The following is a 22,025-nucleotide window of genomic DNA, read 5'->3' as shown; positions in this document are numbered from 1 at the left end:
TCCCACACCACTTTATATTGTCAGCAAGCTCGGATACATTAAACTTGGTTCCTTCATCCAAGTCATTGATATAGATTGTAAATAGCTGAGATCCCAGCCCGACCCTTACGTCACTCCAAAAGTAACAGCCTGCTGAACTGAAAATGTCCTGGTCTTTTCCTGATTTATTTTCTGTCCTTTAACCAAGCCTCTATCCATGCTAATAAACTATCCCCAATCTCATGAGCCCTTCTCCTGAGCAACAAGCTTTTTGTGGCATCTTATTGAACGTTTTTGAAAATTCGAGTATACTACAATCACTGGTTCCCCTTTATGCCCTTTATGTAGGTAAATGCAGCAGCCAATTTGCACACTATAGGATTGAGACAATGACCAGGTCATTTATTATAATGATGTTGGTTGAGGTATAAATATTGACCAAGAAATCAAGAGAATTCCCCTGCTCCTCCTATAATAATACAATGGATCTTTTACGTACACGTGAGAGGACAGCTTAACAAAGGTATCACCTGTGGCTCGCTGGTAGCACTCTTGCCTCTTAGTCAAAAGGTTGTGGGTTATAAGACCCACTCCAGGGGCAGGATTTTACTGTCGGTGAGCAAGGGTGGAGCCCACTGGCCGATGCATAAAATGACGCGTCATGACGTCAGGCGGAACTCTCAGTTAAATTTTCAGGAAGGCGGGGGCGCAGCAAAATCAGCTGCGCACCCGCCGACCTGTCAATGGCCAAATGAGGCCATTGACAGATCAATTAAAGTAATTAGTGGACGTGCCCATCCAACCTTAAGGTTGGCGGGCAGGCCAGGAGCCCCGGCGGGAAGTAGAAAAAACATGAAACCTCATCTACAGGCGGGATAACGTTTCATGTAGGGTTTTAAAAGTTTTAATAAAGTTTTGTTGGAAATTATGAACATGTCCCAACTCATGTGACATTGTCACATGAGGGAACTTGTAAGGGAATTTTTTTTTCTATTTTTAATATTTTTGCATGTAGAGCCAAACTCCCTGAGGCAGCACTTAGCCTGGGGAAAATTCAGCCCCAGGAGCTGAACACAAAATCAAAAAAGCTGACATTCCAGTGTGGCACTGAGGAGGTCCTGTACCATTGAAGATGCTGTGTTTGTGATGAGACATTAAACTAAGGCCCTGGTTGTCCACAGCACTATTTTTCAAACAAGAACAGGGGGTTAACCGCAATGTCCTGCCAATATTTATCCATCAATCAACATCGCACAAACAGGTTATTTGGTCTCAATCGCAATGCTATTTTTGGAAGCTTGCTGTGAATTAACTGACTGACACAACATTGACTGCACTGGCTGTAAAGAGCTTTGAGATGTCTAATGATTATGAAAGACGCTATATGAATGCAAATATTTATTTCTTTAACATCTCATTTGAAATAGAGCAGCTTCCCACAGTACTGCAGTATCAATCTAGATTATGTGTGCAAACCTCTGGAGTAGGACTTAAACTCACAACCATCTTTCTCAGAGGTGACAGTCCTGCCACTGATACATGCTGACAATCAAGAGGTTGAGAAGAACCAGAAGAGATTGTGTACCATGGTCAGAGTCGCAAAGAACATAATTACAGAATAAGGGAACACTCATTTAAAACTGAGATGCTAAGGAATTTCTTCTCTCAGAGGGTAGTGAATGTCTGGAATTCTCTACTTCAGATTGTGGAGGCTAGATCACTGAAAGTATTTAAAGAGGAGGTAGATAGATTTTTGAAATATCGGGGAGTTGATGGCTATGAGGAGCTGGCACAAGAGTAGTAGAGGCCTGGGGCAGATCAGCCATGATCTTATTGAATGGCAGGGCAGGCTTGAGGGGCTGAATGGCCTATTCCCGCTCCTATTTCTTAAGTTCTTATAATTAGTCACTTTGATCAGGGCTGATGTTGCATCTTCTGGTTCCCAGAAATTCAAAATAATCACACTTTTATACTCAAAATTCTGGAGCTTGGTTGATTGTATTTCTTACAGTTCCCCATGTGGCTAGTGAATTATGGCTGGGCACCTGACTCAAATGTGGCATCCTGGATGTACATTCTCATAACAATTAGCTCCTAATTCTTTTACGAATAATATACCTTAACAATGTTCTTGCAAAACAAAAACAAAAATACCTGGAAAAACTCAGCAGGTCTGGCAGCATCTATGGAGAGGAGCACAGTTAACGTTTTGCTTTTATCTTAATGTTCTTGCAAAGGTTCTCAAGAAAGAAAGAACTAAAGATTTTGGTGTTGCTTTGAAGAATTTGAAGTAGTATGGATGAAGGTATATTTGAAAAAGGAAGATGTAAACTTGACTTAATGCTATGGAACCATTTCCAAGGTATTAATCAGAGTATCCCACTGACTGGAAAATAGAAACTGAATGAAAGACTTTAATATCTCATTAAAACCTCATTTACATATATAAACTGGCAGCCACCAACAGCACCATAAAAAATTGCCAGATTAAACTAGCAGGAGGCGTTCAGTGGCAGGACAATTCTCCACCTTGATTTCGTTTGGTCTCACAAGTCCCAAATGCCCAGTTTGCCATCTTCTATTATCCAAAATACGAAGCAGTTAGGAGCCTCTGCTTTTGCAGCGTTTAAGTTCACTGGAAGTGTGATTTTTGACAGTTATTAACCGTCACAAAAGAAAGATAGGATCCCTGCTCTCACATGAACAATGAAACCCTTAAAAAAACACACTGCGAACCCCAAAGGTCTACTGGAGCCCTAGCTCCCAAAGGCATTTCTGTCCCTGTATAGAAAGAGCCCCTTTCCACTCGTGAATTTCCGTCCCTTTCCGTCTCCAGACCCGCCAAGGACGAAAGCGATTACCGACCATTTTAATAAACAGCGGAATACAATACCACAGGATGAATGAAAGTAGTTAATGAGTATCCATGGGCCGCAACGCGAACCGGCGGGGAAGGGAGGGGAGGGGGGGGGAAGAGGAATCCATTCGGCAATCTCCGGAAGAGACCCGCTTTCCAACCGAAAAGAGAAAGAAAAACAATCGACGGCATTTCACCCTCGCACGGTCTCGGGAATCGACACACACACAAATCAAATTCCGCCCATTATAATTTCGCACCGGAGGAGATGTGCCGTTTAAAAAGCCGGTCGTTAATTTCCGTTCGTTTCCGCCGAAGGGGCCCGAAGCGGCAGCGGCGACGACGACGACGACAAAGACGCGCCTTTTAAAAAAAACCTGAAATAAATAAATAGTTTTTAATGCGATTTGACGTGATGTTTTTTAAAAAGTGTGAGTGTGAATGGGGTTGTTTGTCAGCGGGTTGTAAATAGTTTGCGGATTGTTGATGATATTTTGATTGAAGCGCGGGGCCCCCCGCACGCGGGGGATTCCGGGTAAAGTGAATTGATATTCAAAATGGCGGATGGAGCGTCCAAAGATGAAAAGCCAGGTAATGGCTCTAATTTTACATATTCATATTTCCATTTAGCATAATTTATTTTGCCTTATTACTGTATTTGATTGCGGAGCCAGCAAAAAAGAAAACTTTAATGCATTTCTTTCTGGTACAAACACAGCCGGATCGGCCGTTTCGACGAAGCGCATTCCGCCGAGGAATTTTTTTATATTAAAAAAAGGAAGGGGAGGAAAAAAAATAAAACAAATAAAGGGAAAGCGAAAGACAGAGAGGGGAGGACAATTTTGACTTAAAAAAAATTATGCAAAGTAAGCCGCGGCGTTTTACATTTTCTACTGTCTTTTTATCGATGCAAAAGCGCCCTATGCTAATTTGGGATCAAATATTAACCTCCGGTTATATTCAAGGATATAAAATAATAGAAAATGTTTCGGAGGGTTTTGTTGAGACGGGCAAAATGCGGACCGGCGGAACGGCTGAAGAAAGGGAACATATTAAAAATCCGTATCTTATTTGAGCGGGATCAAAATCTGAATGTGTAATATAGGCTGAAGAGGGTTTGTTTTTAAATCGTAGGAACGCCCCTCATGTTTAGGTGAATAGATTTAATAACTTGACGTCTGCGTTTGGTGTGTAATTTTTTTTATTATTGAGTCGGGTGATCATCATTACTTTGCCCAGTCCTGAGCTCTAGTGAGCTCAGATGACCGAGAGTGCAAGCAGGAATGCTTATTAAAATCTGCCCCGAGGTTTTAATGAGCAATCTAGGCCTTGACTGATTTGTTTCGCTTTATTTTTTTTAATCGCTCTTGGTATTCAGATTACATAGCGTAACACCCGCATTTACTGAAACAGATTGCCAAGCGATTTGCAAATGTGTATTTACAATTTTCTGTTTTGATATAATCCTGGATATTTAAATTTATAAACAAATACAAGATCCTACCGAATGCGCTAGGTGGTTGCAACGCTTTGTTTATTTAGTAAAACTATTTGCTTAAAATCCCTTCACTGGTGTTTATTGTTCACTTCAGGAAGAAAATGATCAACGGCACGCCATTTATAAGTGCACAATATTTTTTGCCTTGAAACACAATCACAAAAATACATTGACAAATGTTTTAAGTTGTGTTTTGGGAGATTTTTTAAAAATATGAAACACAAATATTTACAGTTACAATAAACTTAGTACTAACTCAGTGGTGTATATAAAGCACTTTTAACTTCAACGGTTATGTTACAAATTAACTGATTTCTTTTTAAATCTGTGCCACTGTGTCTTGGTCTGTGACTTGGTTCTGAAAAATATATAAAAATGTGAAATAGATTTGCCATAGTAAAATCTTAAACTGCTGAATGTGTTTTAGAAATTTATACCCTTTAATCTGGTACATTTTTCTGTAAACTCAACAAATTAACAGTGCTCACAGATTTGTAAAATTTAAAGCACGTCCAACCTTTTTTTGGTAGCTATATTGTTAAAGTTGTTTACATTTTCATTTTGAAAAGCTAACTTTTTTTTCTAAATCCCAATTTTATCCTTCTGAGGGCATTGTTGGGCCACTGCTTTTCCATGACCACTATTGAGTTGTTTCAGAATCTGCTGGGAGAACACGTGATTCAATGGGGTGAACAGTTTTCTAGTTCTTTCCCTATCTTTAAAAAAAAATCCACTGTATGTGCCTGTTGCCTTTTTTAGTGGAACTATAGATGGAATGCCAAAATGAATAGTACAAGACCATATCAAAATTTGAAAAGGCTAGTAGGAGAATGAAGTAAATCAAAAATTAGAAAAATGTCATTAGCTTGTAGATTATGCTGGCAGGCTGTAATTATTGCATGTTCTCATTCACAATATTATACTGAGAAGGTGGTGGGTTATCATTTTGTTCTGCATCTGTTGAGTAGCTTGCTAGGCCATTTTAAAGGTTTTGAGAGAGTCGAACCATGTAGTATGGACTATACTCACATGTAGGCCAAAACTGGTAGTAGTGATAGAATTTCTCCATGAAAGGACATGTATTTTGGATTTTGTGACTGGGTATATTTCATAACTTTTTATTGGTTGTTAGCCCACAAATTACCATATTTATTTAATTCAGTTTCATAGGTAATATTATTTGAACCTTTGTGTGGTTGGTCCAGTACCATAACCACTACACTGAATAGGTATTGCTGAGTTTGGCTCTTAATGTCTGTAAAATGATGGAGGAGTATTTAAATTTTCCTATTTTGTGAATCAAACAGTAGGTGGTTTAGTGAGCTTTATAGGGAGGTCTTTTGGCACAATGGGTAGTGTTGCTGCCTCTGAACCAAAAGTTCTGGGTTTGAGTCCTACCCCAGGACTTGAAGGCCAGAGAGAAGGTGCATTCATAAAGCAGCTAAACAGGTTGAGTATCAACCTGCAAATATTTCCAAAGCATGCTAATGGTAGGCGGTAAGAGCGGGAGAGATTCCTGGTCAGCCGTGTGATGGAAAGAATGTTGGAGTCCCTACCATCACTATCCATAACTCCAGATTACAACATGCGTGTAAAAGTGCACATTGCCATAATAACTCGGACTCAGAGTGAATTTTAACATACCACCAGTAATGAGCTTTGATTTAGATGAGGGGCGATGAATGTATAGAATTTTGAGTTTAGAAGGAATAGAAGAAAGTTGGGAAGAGCATCGAGTATTGATAAAGTAGAGAAAACAAAGTTACTGGAAGGAGAGTTGAAGGCATTGTTGATTTTCATGTGTCCTGTCTAGACATGAGATGGAAGTAATGAATGGTGTCTTATTTTAGTGGTCCTATTATCTTGATTATCATAATAGATAGAAAGTTATGGGCGGAGAGAAGAGAGTCTGTTCAACACAATTCGTCTGGTTTAAATTTACTTTTGGTAGACAACTGCATGACTTTAATTAGGGACTTGATTTTATTGTCTGCAGTTTCTACTCCTTTGGTATCTCTTGCACGTTAACACTTAAATCTACCCCTTTTTTACTATCCTAAAGATACTTTTGAAGGCAAGAAAAAGGATTTGCAGTAGAAGCATTCAGTCCAATTAGGTCCTTCACCTTTCATTTGTGCCCTTTTTTCCTATAAATTTGACTTAACAGCATGGTTCTTCTCATAAGTAAGCTATTTGTTGGCATAAATAGTATCAGTTTTATGAATAAAGTAAATCAAGGTGAGGTGTATTTTAAAACATACTATATCTAAAATAAATAATATTTGGTTTCCATGTTTGAAATTGTAGAAGCTTATGCTGTGTAAAGTAGATTATTTGTGAAGAATTGACTTGAATAGTTCTTAATATAGTTGTGACTCTGATATTTGGAGATAGCAGTCTAATCAGGAATGTCACTGAGATTGTTTTTGTCGGGCTATATCTTTGATGGTTGCAATGAAACTTGTTTTTCAAGGGAAGGACAAATATTATACATCAAAATTTTACATTAATTGAATTGAAGATCTTGATTTTCCATCCCAACATGTGGAGGCTGCCTGTTCTTCAAAGCTTAGAAGCCAGAAGGAATCCTGTGTTTATTACAATTCTTTCAATTGAATTTGCTAGCAGCTGGAGGAGGCAATCTAATTGCATTGTTTGAGGCTGTTCATTTGACTAAGGAAAGACATAACTTAAGAATTTCCAGGTTAACATTTTTCCCTAATCAATTTTTAATTGATTTTTCTCACCTGAGTGTGCCGTTACAAACTTTCTTTCCAGTTCTGAATGTTTTCTCTGACCTTTTAAGCACACCACGAGAAAAATACAAAATATTTCAATGGTTTTTTAAAGTACCTAAATTGTGTAACCAGTAACTAAGGATTCTTAAATACATTTTTAATTGCTAATTAAAATCCCCAGTATTTGGATATTTTTGAGGTTCTGTTTATAATGTCAAAAACTGGAAGAAAATTGGGATGGGGAAGTTTAATCCTACAAAAAATCCTCAATCAGGATTATTGCACGTTTTCTTGGATTTCTCTCACTGTCTCTTTAGGACAATAAGCATTTTTTTCCAAGGTCCAAGGTGATAGTGAGTAAAGCTTACTCCTGTGAACAATTATATGACAGATGAGAGACAGCTATGATATACCAACCATAAACCACTTTGAAAAGCTCTGCTCCATCAGCCCCACCAGGTATAACGCTTGCATCAATTCCTATTTTTCCAAATTTTCAAATTTTGGCTTAATTTTTATTAATATAACTTTAAAACTCTATTGTCACCCATTTCACACATTTAGAATCATACTCTACTCTGAAAACTATCAGTGTGATTAAATGCATTGGATACATAAGTCTGTTAGCAATGTAAACAAAACTGAATAAAAATATATTCAGATGGTAAAAACAATTGGTTGGTGTATCCTAGTATGACCTTAAATATGTTCCGGCTGCTGAACTCACCTCAAATCTTTAATCTTCCAAGCCTGTTGAAAGAATTCTTTGCTGAAAATTAAGCACTTGAGGTGCAAATGCACAGCTGTGGTGATGCCATTGTGTGATTTTGTTGCTAGCTTGCACATCTCTGGATGCAATTTTCACTGAAATGATCAGGGAGAACTCACTGCTTTTAAAGACAGGCTTCTCCGTCTTTCTAATAGCAAAACATTCTGTTTTGCCCTTTCTTTTCATTGAATTGTTTTTAAATTCAGAAGCTCCTTTGTAACATAGCTTCATAGTGTTTTCAGTTCTCAAGTTTTGTTAAAGCCTTATATTCTCATATAAAAGAAGCTCACTTCTAGATGCTCAATTTATGATTTTGAAGAATTTTCATATAATTTACTAAAATAGCATATTTGTAATGTACTTAATTTTAGCTGGGCAGTTTTTCATTATATATGATCAGTCATTTCATCAAAATTCCATTCCTAAATATATATGATGGCTAAAGGATAGTATTGCAACTTATGATAAGGCATTCATTTCCTTATATATGTAACTCTGCTTATTTATTTTCTATTAATGCTCTTACCCCCTCACTTGTTGGTGGTCTGAGCACTATGGTTATGAATAAACAACTAGGAATCTGGGTACTGTCAGTGAGAAATTGGTATGTGGTATTTGCTTCCTATTTTCATATTTTGTTACATTTTATACCAACTTATCATTAGAAATTAATGCTTTAACACACTCTCTCCAAAATGTTTGCAAACTTGATGTATTTGATGATGAGATGAGCTTTCGACCACATATCTGTTCCATGACTAAGGCTGCCTACTTCTACCTCAATAACATCAACTCTGCCTCAGCCCAGATCCATATCTTTCTTGGCTCTAGACTTGGCTATTCCAGCACACTCTCTGTCTTCCATCTTCCACCCTACATAAATTTGAGCTCATCCAGAACTTTGCTACTCATACCCTTACTCACACCAAGCCCTATTCATTCATGATCTGTGCTTGCTGATGTACATTGGCTCTTGGTTAAGTCACACCTTATTTTTAAGATTCCTTTCGAATCCCTCCAGAGTCGTACCCCTCTTTATCTCTGTAACCTCCTCTAGTCCTAAAGTCCTCCAAGATCTTTGCACTCCTTTAACTTTGGTCTCCTACAAATCCCTGATTTTAATCAGGTGGCCATGCCTTTGGCTGGCTTAAGCTCTGAAATTCCCTGCTTTAAACCTCTCTGCCTCCCTGAATCTCTCTCCTTTAAGATACGCCTTAAAACCTACCTCTTTGAGTAAGCAAAAACAGAATTACCTGGAAAAACTCAGCAGGTCTGGCAGCATCGGTGGAGAAGAAAAGAGTCGATGTTTCGAGTCCTCACGACCCTTCAACAGTTCTGTTGAAGGGTCGTGAGGACTCGAAACGTCGACTCTTTTCTTCTCCACCGATGCTGCCAGACCTGCTGAGTTTTTCCAGGTAATTCTGTTTTTGTTTTGGATTTCCAGCATCCGCAGTAGTTTTTTGTTTTTATCTCTTTGAGTAAGCATTTGGTTACTTGCTTGAACATCTTATCTGGCTTGGTGTCATTTTTTTTGTGATAATGCTCCTGTAAAAGTGCCCAGGGAACATTTTACTGCCTTACTGGCACTATACAAATGCAAATTGTTATGTCCATATTAATACATGTTTTACCGATGTGCACACTGGGTTCCCACAAATACTCAAATTGCTTTCTGATTTTTTCCCCTCATTTTTTCATTGTAGAACCAGAAATTATTCTGCAAAATAAAGGTGTAAAAATGTATCTATGGAATTGTTTTTGACTCCAACATTTGTGCCCTTAGCTGCCTCAGTCCCTCACTGGAAATTCCTCCCGAAACCCTTGTGCCTTCTCCACCTCTCTTGACTCCTTTAAGATGTTCCTAAACAAGTTTTTGGTCACCCTGCCTAATCTCACCATTGGTGCAATATTAATTATCCTTGCACAGCTGTAAATTTGCTTAGGCCATCTTGCTAGGGTAAAGCCTCTTTATAAATGCAAGTTATTATTATCAAACTGCCCATGCATATATATTATGCTACATTTTTTTGGCTTGGCATCCATTTTTGTCTGATTATATCTCTGATGTACTTTGGATTTGCAGCAGTGCCACTAGCTGATGGGTGTGATTACAAAGTGTCAAGTTGACATAGGCAGTTGGGAACATTAGGAACAGGATTATGCCATTCAATCCCTCAAGCCTGCCCTAGCTTTTATGTAGAGCATAGTTGATTTTCTACTCAACTCTATTAACTTGCCTTTGCTCCATACCCTTTGATATCCTTGCCCAACAAAAATCTACCCATCTCTGTCTTGAAAGCACCGATGGTTCTAGCATCCATAGCCTTTGAGGGCAGAGTTCCAGATTTCTTCTACTAGTGTGAATGAGTGTTACTGATTTCACTCCTGAAGGCCTAACTCTGCTTTTAAGATTATGCCCTCTTGTTCTTGCTTTCCCCATCAGAGGAAATAGTTTCTCTGTATCTATCCCATCAAATCCTTTAACATTTTGAACACCTTGATCAGATTACCTTTCAATCTTGTATACTTGAGGGAATACAAGGTGAGTTGATGCAAGATATTCTCATAATTTAACCCTCTAAGCCCTGGTTTAATTCTGGTAAATGATACATTCAGATTACATTCAATTTGGACGTAGGTTTTTGTAACGGGAATATAAAAACAAAGACAGAATGTATGACTTTAAAATAGAGATTGAAATAGATCTCTGCTGCCTGGTGGTCCCTTGGCCTTTAAGCCTGTTTCTCCTGATGACTTAATTTTGTCATGCTTCCTAATGTGCAACACCACTGACAATTAACTAATGAGTCAACAGCTACAGAAACTATGAGAGTGAGACATGCAGTTTGAAGCTTGGGGTTTTGTATTCCAATATGTCAGAAATCTCAATGTACTATTATGGTGAAGTGCTATGAGGTTATTTGTTACATAAATAAACCTGATGGCCATTTTATTCACCAAAGGATCCCAGAAATGGCAGTGAGATAATGCCAAGGCAATCCATTTTGGGTGATGTTAGTTGAGGAGTGAAATTTGGTCAGGGCACTGATGCTTAGATAAGGTTAGAATAGTGCATATTCGGAAACTAAGAATTGTGAGAACTCACCACTGCTTGCCTAAATGTCACACCACAGTGTCTATAATTTCTACCTAAATTTCTAACAAGAAGACAGCACCTTTGTTTAATGCCTCATCAGAAGAATTGCACTGCCAACCATGCATCATTTCTGTAGTACTGCACTGGAGTATTTGCTTAAATACATTTTACTCAACTGATACCTGGGATGGGGGTGGTGGTGGCGGTGGGGGTTATCTTACGAGGAAAGGTTGGACAGGCTGGGCCTATATCCATTGGAGCTTAGAAGATTGAGAGGTGATCTTACTGAAACATAAGATCCTGAGGGGATGTGACAGGGTGGATGCTGAAAGGATATTTCCCCTTGTGGGGGAGACTGGAACTAGGGGACACAATATAAAAATAAGGAGTCTCCTATTTAAGATGGAGACGACAAGTGGGTCGTGAATCTTCGGAACTCTCTTCCACAGAGAGCGGTGGAGGCAGGGTCAGTGAATATTTTTAAGGCAGAGGTAGATAGATTCTTAACTAAGGGAGTCAAAGATTATCGGAGGTAGGCAGAATGTAAAGTTGAGGCCACAATCAGATCAGCCATGAACTTACTGAATAGTAAGAGCAGCTCAAGGGGCCGAATGGCCTATTATTGCTCCTAATTTGTATGATCGTATGGAGTGGAGCAAGATTACAGTCTTCTGACTCAGTGTTATCAACCAAGCTAACTATGTTCTCTTGTACACAAGCAGCACGACAGAAGATCAACTGGTACCAACAATAGTACTTACTTTTTCAACACACTGCTTTGAATCGCATGTGCTAAATAAAGCTCTATTAACATTAATGAGGTAGCTTGTGCTAAAAATCTGCTTCTGATGTCTTTACCAGAATATTTGTCAAAGAAAGGTTTATTATAAAATATTGTCATAAACAGCATATTCATTGGTTCATTTTGAGAAACAGGAGGTCATTTCAGGATCTGCATTTCTGTTGAAAGCAAAATACTGCAGAAGCTGGAAATCTGAAACGAAAACTGAAATTGCTGGAAAAACTCAGGTCTGACAGCATCTGTGGAGAGAAAGACAGAGTTAACGTTTCGAGTCTGTATCACTCTTCTTCAGAACTAAAGAGAAGTAAAAATGTGGTGAAATATATACTGTTGGGGGGTGGGGGGGGTGGGGTGGGACAGATGAAGCTGGATAGAAGGTCAGCGATAGGCGGAGGCAAAGGAGAGTTTGTGAAAGTTGTCATGAACAGAAGGTCAAATGGTGGTGATACTGGCTAAGGGAGATGCAAATGGTGACATTAAGATTAGAAAGCAGGATGAGCAAGTGACAGATTGCCCTAGGGGTGGGGTGGAGGGAGGGGATGATAAAAATTTAAAAATAAATATAAGAAAAAAGGGATGAGGATGGAGGAGAGAGTTCATGATCTGAAGTTGTTGAACTCAGTATTAAGTCTGAGAGGCTGTAAAGTGCCTAATTGGAAGATGAGATGCTGTTCCTCCAGTTTGCGTTGAGCTTCACTGGAACATTGTAGCAAGCCAAGGATGGACATGTGGGCTTGAGAGCAGGGTGATGTGTTGAAATGGCAAGTGACAGGAAGGTCTGGGTCATGCTTGCGGACAGACCAAAGGTGTTCCTCCGTCTGGCTGAACTTGTTCTCTCACTGAACAATTTCTCCTTAAACTCGTCTCACTTCTTCCAAATAAAAGGTGTGGCAATGGGTACCTGCAAGGGCCCCAGTTATGCCTGTGTTTTTATGGGGTATGTGGAACATTCCTTGTTCCAGTCATACTCAGGCCCTCTCCCACAACTCTTTCTCCGGTACATTGATGACTGTTTCGGTGCTGCTTCATGCTCTCGCCTGGACCTGGAAAAATTTATTAATTTTACTTCCAATTTCCACCCCTCCACCACCTTCACATGGTCCATCACTGACACTTCCCTTCCCTCCCTTGACCTCCCTGTCTCAATTTCTGGTGATAGACTGTCCACCAATATTCATTACAAGCCCACCGACTCCCACAGCTACCTCTACTACAACTCCTCACATCCTGCTTCCTGTAAGGACTCTAACCCATTCTCTCAGTTCCTTCGCCTCTGTCTCATCTGTTCCGATGATGCCACTTTCCAAAACAGTGCTTCGGACATGTCTTCCTTATTCCTTAACCGAGGTTTCCCAACCGTGGTGGTTGACAGGGCCCTCAACCGTGTCCGACCCATCTCCCATGCCTCTGCCCTCGCACCTTCCTCTCCCTCCCAGAACCATGACAGGGTCCCCCTTGTCCTCACTTTTCATCCCACCAGCCTCTGCATTCAACGGATCATCCTCCATCATTTCCTCCAACTCCAGCATGATGCCACCACCAAACACATCTTCCCTTCACCCCCCCTCTCGGCATTCCGTAGGGACTGTTCCCTCCGGGGCACCCTGGTCCATTCCTCCATCGCACCCAACACCTCAACCCCCTCCCATGGCACCTTCCCATGCAATCGCAGAAGGTGCAACACCTGCCCCTTTACCTCCTCCCTCCTCACCGTCCAAGGGCCCAAATACTCCTTTCAAGTGAAGCAGCGCTTCACTTGCACTTCCCTCAATTTAGTCTATTGCATTCGCTGCTCTCAATGTGGTCTCTCTACATTGGAGAGACCAAACACAGACTAGGTGACCGCTTTGCGGAACACCTTCAGTCTGTCCGCAAGCATGACCCAGACCTTCCTGTTGCTTGCCATTTCAACACACCACCCTGCTCTCATGCCCATATGTCCGTCCTTGGCCAGCTGCATTGGTCCAGTGAAGCTCAATACAAGCTGGAGGAACAGCACCTCATCTTCTGATTAGGCACTTTACGGCCTTCCGGACTAAACAATGAGTTCAGCAACTTCAGATCATAATCTCTCTCCTCCATCCTCATCCCTTTTTGATCCCCTTTTTTCTTTTCTTTTTAAATTTTTACATATATATATATATATAAAATATATATATATGTAAATATATATTTTTTCCCACCTATTTATTATTTTAAAAATTTATTTCCATTGTTTTATCCCCACCTTTTAGCATATTTTGATTATTTTTCTCCCACCCCACCCCCTCCCCCCACCCCACCTCCACTAGGGCCATCTGCCGTTTGCTCATCCTGCTTTCTACTCCTAATGTCACCATTAGCACTTCCTTTAGCCCTTCAACCCTTTGTTCATGACATCTTTTGCAATCTCTCCTTTGCCTCCACCTATCGCTGGCCTTCTATCCAGCTTCACCTGTCCCACCCCCTTTAAACAGTATATATTTCACTGCCTTTTTACTTCTCTTTAGTTCTGAAGAAGAGTGATACGGACTTGAAACATTAACTCTGTCTTTCTCTCCACAGATGCTGTCAGATCTGCTGAGTTTTTCCGGCAATTTTTGTTTTTGTTGCATTTCTGTTACTTGTGATTGCGCATCAGTTTTATGATTTGTTGAGCAGAACATTTAATAAAAGGTTAATAGATTAGGAATGAATAATTAGATGGGTATATAAATGCAAAATCTGCGGATGCTGAAAACCTAAATAAAAACAGGAAGTACTGGAAAAACTCAGCAGGTCAGGCAGCATCTGTGGAGAGAGAAGCAGAGTTAATGTTTTGAGTCAAATATGACTTCCTGGTTCCGAGGAGAGTCATGTTGGACTTGAAACGTTGATGCTGTTTTTCTCTCCACGTATGCTGCCAGACCTGCTGAGGTTTTCAAGCACTTTCTGTTTTTATTTTATTGTATTTTCACAATGTGACCCTTGTTTGCTAACACCCCGGCTTTGCAACTTATGGAAAAGTGTGGATGGGAAAACTAGAAAAACAAAAAGTGGAGCATAAGTTGCACATCACCCTAAATTGTAAATTTACATTTCTCCTTGGTTCAAATTCCCGAAAATGAAGTATTTATAATAAAAAAAGGCTATGCAGATGTATTTACAATTAAAATAAGGTGACTCTTGCTGCTTTAAAGTGGCTTTTTTACTCTTCGGCCAAGAGAAAGGGACATGAAGCATTCTGGTGTGTGTACTTGGGACCTGATGCACTATATCTGCACTTTTGATCATTTCTGATAATGGGGTAACAAAATTCCTGTACTTTAATTTATTAGTTGAACAGTCAGTGCATTTATTGGTTGGAAAACATCATCTAGGCTACCTGTTGCTTGTTGGCTGTTAACAAATTCGTGCATTAGATACTAAACCTATACCTAATTGTAATGCAGCATGTGATAACATCATGCTTTTTACTGTTCAATTACTTGTTTACATAACAGGCAATGTAAGAGAAATTTGATGGGATAACTGGTTAGATTATTTTTAGGCATATTGTGTAATTATCACAAGTTTTACAGAAGGTAATATGAGCTGGCAGCACTGAGTTACACCACCCTCAAAGGGAGTGCTCAGAGTTCTACGGACTGTTGTTTGAATGTTGATTACATTTTCACTTTAAGTAATACGTTTAAAATAAAGGGAATAAACCAAAGTAGAATTGGCTAATTGTGTTTTAAACTAAACAGATACATCTAGTTGTCAGCAGATGCCCCATGATGTAGCTCATGGAAAGTAAAAGGTTTCATAAGAGTACAGGCGTTTTGCCAAATAATGTTACCAGGAACACTGACTTGATTATGGTTGCCCTGAGAATATCTGAAAATGGGCCCGGGATCTGGCAGTACTAGGAAGGGCAGTCGAGCTTCAACAATATTTTGAGGTGGGTTCTTGAAGCCTAACAGCACTGAGGTTAGTTCCAGAGATTTGGGAACACTCAAGAGGGAAGTTCTGGGAATACTGGTTTAGATTGTGGGATCTGAGGTCCATGGGAGAAGAGTCTGGGGTCTGAGATTTGGGAGTATTCAGAATATGAGCTAAGGGTTTGTGGGTATCGAGTGTGGATCCTAGGATGTGGGAATAAAGCAGAGAAAGTCTTAGGAGGGATTGGACAGCTGGATTTTGAATTACATTAAATACAAAAGAGGAGGTAAAAAGTACTTGAGGAAGAATAGGAAAGGAAATGAAACCTACGTTTTAAAACAAAGGAATAGAAGGGACTTGGTTTTCAGATGCACAAATCATTTAAAGTTGAAAGTAAGTTCATAAAACTAATTTTTTTTAAAAAAAAGCATATGTGGCATTTGGTCTTATAAATAGGGACACAGTATGAAAGCAAAATGTAATGCTCAACCTATCTCTAGTTAGGCTGCAGGTAAATATTGTGTTGAGTTTTAGGCACCTGTTTTAGGAAAGATGTCAAGAAGCGATACAAGAATATATTTATTCAGATGGCACCAGGGTTCGAAGATTTTAGTTATGAAGAGAAATTAGAGGCCATTTCCACTGTTTCGGCAGTCTAAAGCTAGGGGATATAACCTCAAGATAAGGGTGTGCTGAGAAGAGGGGGAATTTCTTCACCCAGGGTTGTGAATTTTTGGAATTCTCTACCTCCAGAGGGCTATAGATTCACTGAGTATATTCAAGGCTGAGGAATAGATTTTTGGAATCAAGGAATTATGGGGATCTGGCTGGAAATTGTTGAGGTCAAAGATCAGCCATGATATTATTGAATGGTAGAGCAGGCTCGAGGGGCCATATGGCCTGTTCTGCTATTTATTATGTTTTGTTCTAACTGGTGTCCTCTTCACTAGACTAGAAATTAAGAGGAAAAGTTTATAAAGGTGCTCAAAATTCTGTGGGTTTTGGTGATTAAAGAACTGTTTCCACTAGGCAGTGAACAGCTGGAGGATACAAATTCAGGCCAGTTGCTTAAAAAAAATGGTTAAAATAATTTTTTTGACACAAATTTATCCACAGCCACAGGAAGTAGGCAATTCAGAAGAATGCTTGTCAGGATTTTCCCTGCAATGGACAAGAGGGAAATATCTTGATAGTTTGACAGCATGATTTATCGCCCTTCTTGAAGATAGTTACAATTGTCACATTCCTCCCAAATTTGTAGAATGAATGCATTGAGTCTTGATGAGCAAAAGCTCACCAAATTTGAAGATCTCAGCTGGAATACCATCAGGCCTGCAGGCTTTGTTGCTTTTCATCCATTTGAATGCTTGTTGCAGCTCATCCTTCAATGGTGGTTCACACATGGATTCTACCACAGGGGACTGGAGATATCAGCTGCCATTGTGGATTCATGGTTGAGGTGCTGTTGAAAATGTTCTTTCCAATGTTGACGGATGACATTTTCATCCTTAAGAAGAGAAACACCATCCTGTGAGTGATGGAGATTTTGCCCTTTTGACCTTGGTCTATAGGTGGCCCTGGTGACTTCAAAAAAGCTTCACATGTCATGATGGTCAGCATATTGATTGACATTAATGACTGGGAAGAGCTTTATACCAATCGTTCAAAATAGCGACAGCTTGTCCATCTAGCTGCATCACACTTTGAATCACAGCATCTTAATGATGAGGTAGAGAAGGAAAGAAAAGGAAGTAAATCCTGCACTCTGGCTCTCATCACCTTGTGGGACATCCTGTCCCATGAGCTCAAAGACCTGTGGGTCGAGAATTGGCCTGTCCAGTCACATGAAGACCCATGGCAGAAACTCGCAACCCTGAGTAGACGTTATCCTCAAATTGAGGAACAGCCACCAATCTAAGACACTGGTGGGGTTGCGGGTGTGGGGATGGGCGGTTGACTTGGCGGTTAATGTATGGTTCGAATTAACACTACTAGCATGGGATTCGATCCCTGATCCAGTCATGGTAGATTTGGGGCCTGCCTCCTCACCCTATCTGTAGTTAAAAAATCATGGCGTATATAAAGCTGTGATTTGCTGAATAATTGCCAAGGACCTGTGGGCAGAGAACTCATGAAAATGATGATGATCTAAGGCATGAAGTGTCTTACCAGAAATAGTGATAGAAGCAGAATCAACCTGCAATTGACAGAGAATTTGAAAAAGTGCAGAGAGAAATAGGACTGGAGAGCTGGTGTTGGTGGAATAGGCCAAACGTTGTTCTTCTGTACTCTTCTGTACTCTATTAATACGAAAACTGCAAGAATACAATGACTCCAGTAATTGTTGATGCACCTTGTAGACTCTAACGGCATCAAGGGGTATGGGGAGAGAGCGGGAGTATGGCATTGAGCTCGAAGGCCAAATGACCTACTCCTTCTATTTTTCTATGTTTCTATTCCTGAAAACAAATGCACAGGGTGCATACTCAATCCAAGTCTCTTTTCACAAAAGCAAAATACTCCAGATGCTGGAAATCTGAAATAAAAACAGAAAATGCTAGAAATACTCAGCAGGCCAGGCAGCAACTGTGGAGAGAAACAGTTAACATTTCGGGTCGATGACCTTCCGTTTACTCTTTCTCCACAGATTTTTTTTTCGAATCGCAAGTGATCAAGTTTTATTTGATCATATAATACCATTTGCATTTGTCCACAATTAATGTTAACAGTAGTGCTAGTTTTGCCATCATCAGTGCCCAATTACTCCATCTTTATGACCTCGTAGCCCTCTATAACCTTCCCAAATGCAGCATGCTTTCCGCCCAACCATGGAGTATCTGCGGTGCATATAAAGAACTGGGATCCATTTGTATTTGGTCCAACATTGGCCATAGACAAGGTACCATGCCCCATGTGCTTCGGTTGGAAATTCTCATCAGCAAACGTTTCGCTGTAGATGGACTTCCCACCAGTGCCGTTGTTCTTTGTGAAGTCACCACCTTGGTATGTGAAGTCGGGAATGATTCTGTGGAATATCGAGCCCTTGTAACAAAATCCCTTCTCACCAGTGCACAATGCATGGAAATTTTCTGCAATTTTGGGGACCACATCAGCCTGAGCTCCATGTCGATGCAGCCCAGGGTATTGCCTCAGGAAGCAACGTCCATGTAAACCCAGGGTTTTTGGTTGTTGGCCATAGCGCTGCCAGAATCCTGTTAACTCTGACTCCTGTTGACTGACCTGCTGGTTATTCCCAACAGTTTCTGTTCTTATCTGTTTTTGCAGCTGTGTTTAATAGTGCCACAACAGGTTCTGCATAAAATTTTGGTGGAATTTTCATCTTCAGATTATGGCTAAAATGACAAGAAAGCAATGTGTAGTTCACTTTCATTTTCGGACAGCTGCCTATTCTGAATGCAATCTGTTGCATATTATAGTATTGTGTTGTGGGTTGGCTGTCAACTTAAAAACCAAATAGATTAACCTTATGTCACACTTCAAGTCATGATGAGGGGCACGACACTAAATGCTGAGGATGGTCTTAAAGTTTATTTTTATATTGCTCAGTATTATACATTTCAAAGCCAGCAATCACCAAGCAGAGGGAAACAATAATAAATTGCATTTGTATAGCTCCTTTAACATAGTAAAACATGCCACAGAACTTCACTGGAGCGTTAGCGAACAAAATTTGACAGCGAGACACAGGAGATGTTAAGACAGGTGCTTGGTTTAAGAGGTAGGTTTTAAGGGCCACCTTTAAGGTGCAGAGAATGGTTTAGAGGTTTAAGGAAGGAAGCTTGGGGCCTATATAATGAAGTATCAGCACCAATGGTGAAGCAAAGGAAATCGGGGATGCACAAGAGACCAAAATCGGAGGAATGCAGAGTTCTCTAAAGATTGTGGGGCTGGAGTTAATGTGCATTGTTTTGTGGACCCAGTTCTGCAAACATTACTGGTTATGACACTTTAATATTGTGGCCATTTTTACTTGAATATGTGAACAGTTAAAAATTTAAATGTGGTCTAGGAGACTGCCTGAGGCACACTTTTTATTTTGCTTGTCAATTTTCTCCCTTATCATCCTGAAGGCATTAATTTCTTGCTAGACTATTGTTCCTTAGGAGCCTGACTGTCACTGGTAACTCACCCTAGTATTACTTTTCATTTGTGAATCTTGATGGTGAATGCCATACATGGAAGTTACATGGAAACAGGCTATTTGGATCAACTAAATTTGTGTTGCCATTGACCTCCATAACTAGTTTTAATCACATTTATTTATGCATTATCTATGCTGTTCGCATATCCTTTTAAACTTTTGTCCTTCATCCACCTGTCCAATCTAAACTTGAATGATGGGTTGTTTCGCCTCAATCATTAACTGTGCAAGTGAATTCTGCAGTCTTAAAAACTTTAAAAGTGCTTCTATCCTCAGTTCTAAATGCTATGCATTTCATCTTTTATCTGTGGCTAATTGTTCTTCACTCATCAACTACTGGAAACAGTCTGTTCTATCAGCCCTATCCCATCCTTTCGTAATTATCAGATTTGTATTTTATCACTAGTAAGTTGCGTTATAATGTTAAAAGACCCAACTTTTCAACGTTTTGAACTTCCATTTTCTCAAATCAGGCAGCATCCTAGTGACTCTGCATTTTACCTTCATTAAGCTTCAATATCCTAGCTAGACTGGAGCCTATTATGACACACACTACTCTAACTGAGATCTTATTAAAGGCTTACATAGTCATCAGTATCTCTTAGCTTTTATATTCCATACCTCTTGTGATTAAACCTAGAATTGCATTGACTTTTTTTCTACAGCCCTATCACCCTGAAACACTCTGCTTTTAATGCTCTTACACTGCACTGAGCCTATTTCCATTCAGATTATTATTAGTGTTTTTTTAACCATAATGCATCATCTAACACTTACTGACATTGAACCCATTTGCTACTTTTTAGCCCATTCCCAGTCTTACCAACATCCCTTTTCCATTTCTCTTGGCCTTCTAAGCTATACCTTCAGTTTTAATATCATATGTAAATGGCTTTTATCCAAAGCATTGATATATAAAAGCAAATAGAAATGGACCTAGAATTGAATGCTGAAGGAGACCGCTCTAGAATAACAACTCTTAATGCTAACGTTGTTTACTTCTATCTAATCAATTTTTAACCTAGTTTGCTAACCAACCCCTAATTCTGTACTACTTAATCTCCTCTAGTAATCTCCTATTGCCAGTGTACAGTGTATTTCCTAAAGTTTGCTGCATTTCCCTAGGGGATCGGTTAGCTCAGTTGTAACAATGGCTAGGATGTGATGCAGAATGATGCCAATGATGTGGGTTCAATCCCTGCACCAGCTGTGGTAATTCATGGAAGCCTGCCTTCTCACCTTGTCCCTTGGTTGCAGGGTGGTGCCCCTCAAGCTATATATAACCAATTGTGTCTCTCTCATGGAGAGAGATGCCTATGTCCCAAGATGGATTATGGCTAATTACACTCTGCGTTAGGATGTTCAAACTAAAGGCAGATCAGCCATGCCCAATCTATCTACATCCATTCTAAGCCTGTTTGAAAAGCAATCAGGAGCTTTTTCCATAACCAGAAACACTGAAAACAATTGCAGTTTTCTTATTCTGAATGAGTGCATAGACCAGTGATTGAATGTGCAAGTTGTGTAGCTCCACTGCTGTGGAATTTACCTTACAATAGAAAAGGGATAGATTTTACTATATCAAGAGCTTTGGGGATGCTAGAACTACTGCTTTTAGAAGTGGTCTGTAAAGAGGGCCTTGGATCAATCCTATTTTGAAAATGCCTAACTAGATGGCAGAAATGCTACCTTGTTTTGACATTTTAAGGAAACTTGGCTATAAACAAGCCTCGTTAATTACCACTGTTAAAAATGCTACTGCTAATACGGACAGCTTAAAATATGCCACTCCTTGTTGAGTTCTAATTTCTGAAATGCATTGAAAATTGAAAAATGTTTTGCATTGCAAATTTCCATTGCTATTTCCATTTTGGAGAGCAAGCTAACTGAGCTACTCTCTTCCATTTTCTGAACATGAACCTATCATCTTGTAAACCTGTCACACTTTCACAATGTTCTGTGCCGGGTCGATTGTGACATTTTGGCTATTGTCCATGCAGTAATGACAACAAGCTGTTACTAAGAAGATAATTTAAAAGTTCATGTGGTATGATATCATTAGTACAATATGTTGTTGCCACTGCAATATTTACTAACCCTAGTAAGACCAGTGATAGCCAGGCAGACCCAGTGGAAAAACACTTAACGCTGGTCTGAAAAAAAGCCAGTAGGTTTTCATTGAAGTGGTTGCTGGCTACAGAATATCAGTATTTGCGAGTTGGTGAATGATGAGCTAGAAGA

At 39.7% G+C, this 22,025-nt stretch overlaps 1 protein-coding gene and 1 pseudogene across 6 annotated transcripts in view; one reads left to right on the top strand and one right to left on the bottom strand.

The window, feature by feature from the left end:
• The first annotated feature begins 2,978 nt into the window (after window positions 1–2,978).
• Window positions 2,979–22,025, top strand: part of LOC144691669 (POU domain, class 2, transcription factor 1-like) — a 253,229-nt gene continuing 234,182 nt past the window's right edge. For all 5 annotated transcript variants that reach the window (XM_078559989.1, XM_078559987.1, XM_078559986.1 and 2 more), the window contains exon 1: window positions 2,979–3,427. In XM_078559989.1, coding sequence (XP_078416115.1) covers window positions 3,394–3,427 — 34 coding nt within the window. In that variant the 5' untranslated portion in view covers window positions 2,979–3,393. The remainder of the gene's footprint in view (window positions 3,428–22,025) is intronic.
• LOC144691668 (peptidyl-prolyl cis-trans isomerase pseudogene) lies at window positions 16,766–18,967 on the bottom strand (annotated as a pseudogene). Its single transcript, XR_013579186.1, has one exon. The product of XR_013579186.1 is annotated as a peptidyl-prolyl cis-trans isomerase pseudogene (transcript).

This window comes from Cetorhinus maximus, chromosome 16, assembly GCF_964194155.1.
Source record: "Cetorhinus maximus chromosome 16, sCetMax3.hap1.1, whole genome shotgun sequence".
Lineage (NCBI taxonomy): Eukaryota > Metazoa > Chordata > Chondrichthyes > Lamniformes > Cetorhinidae > Cetorhinus > Cetorhinus maximus.
Note: the sequence above shows the minus strand (reverse complement) of the source record. Positions and strands in the feature narration are given on the sequence as shown.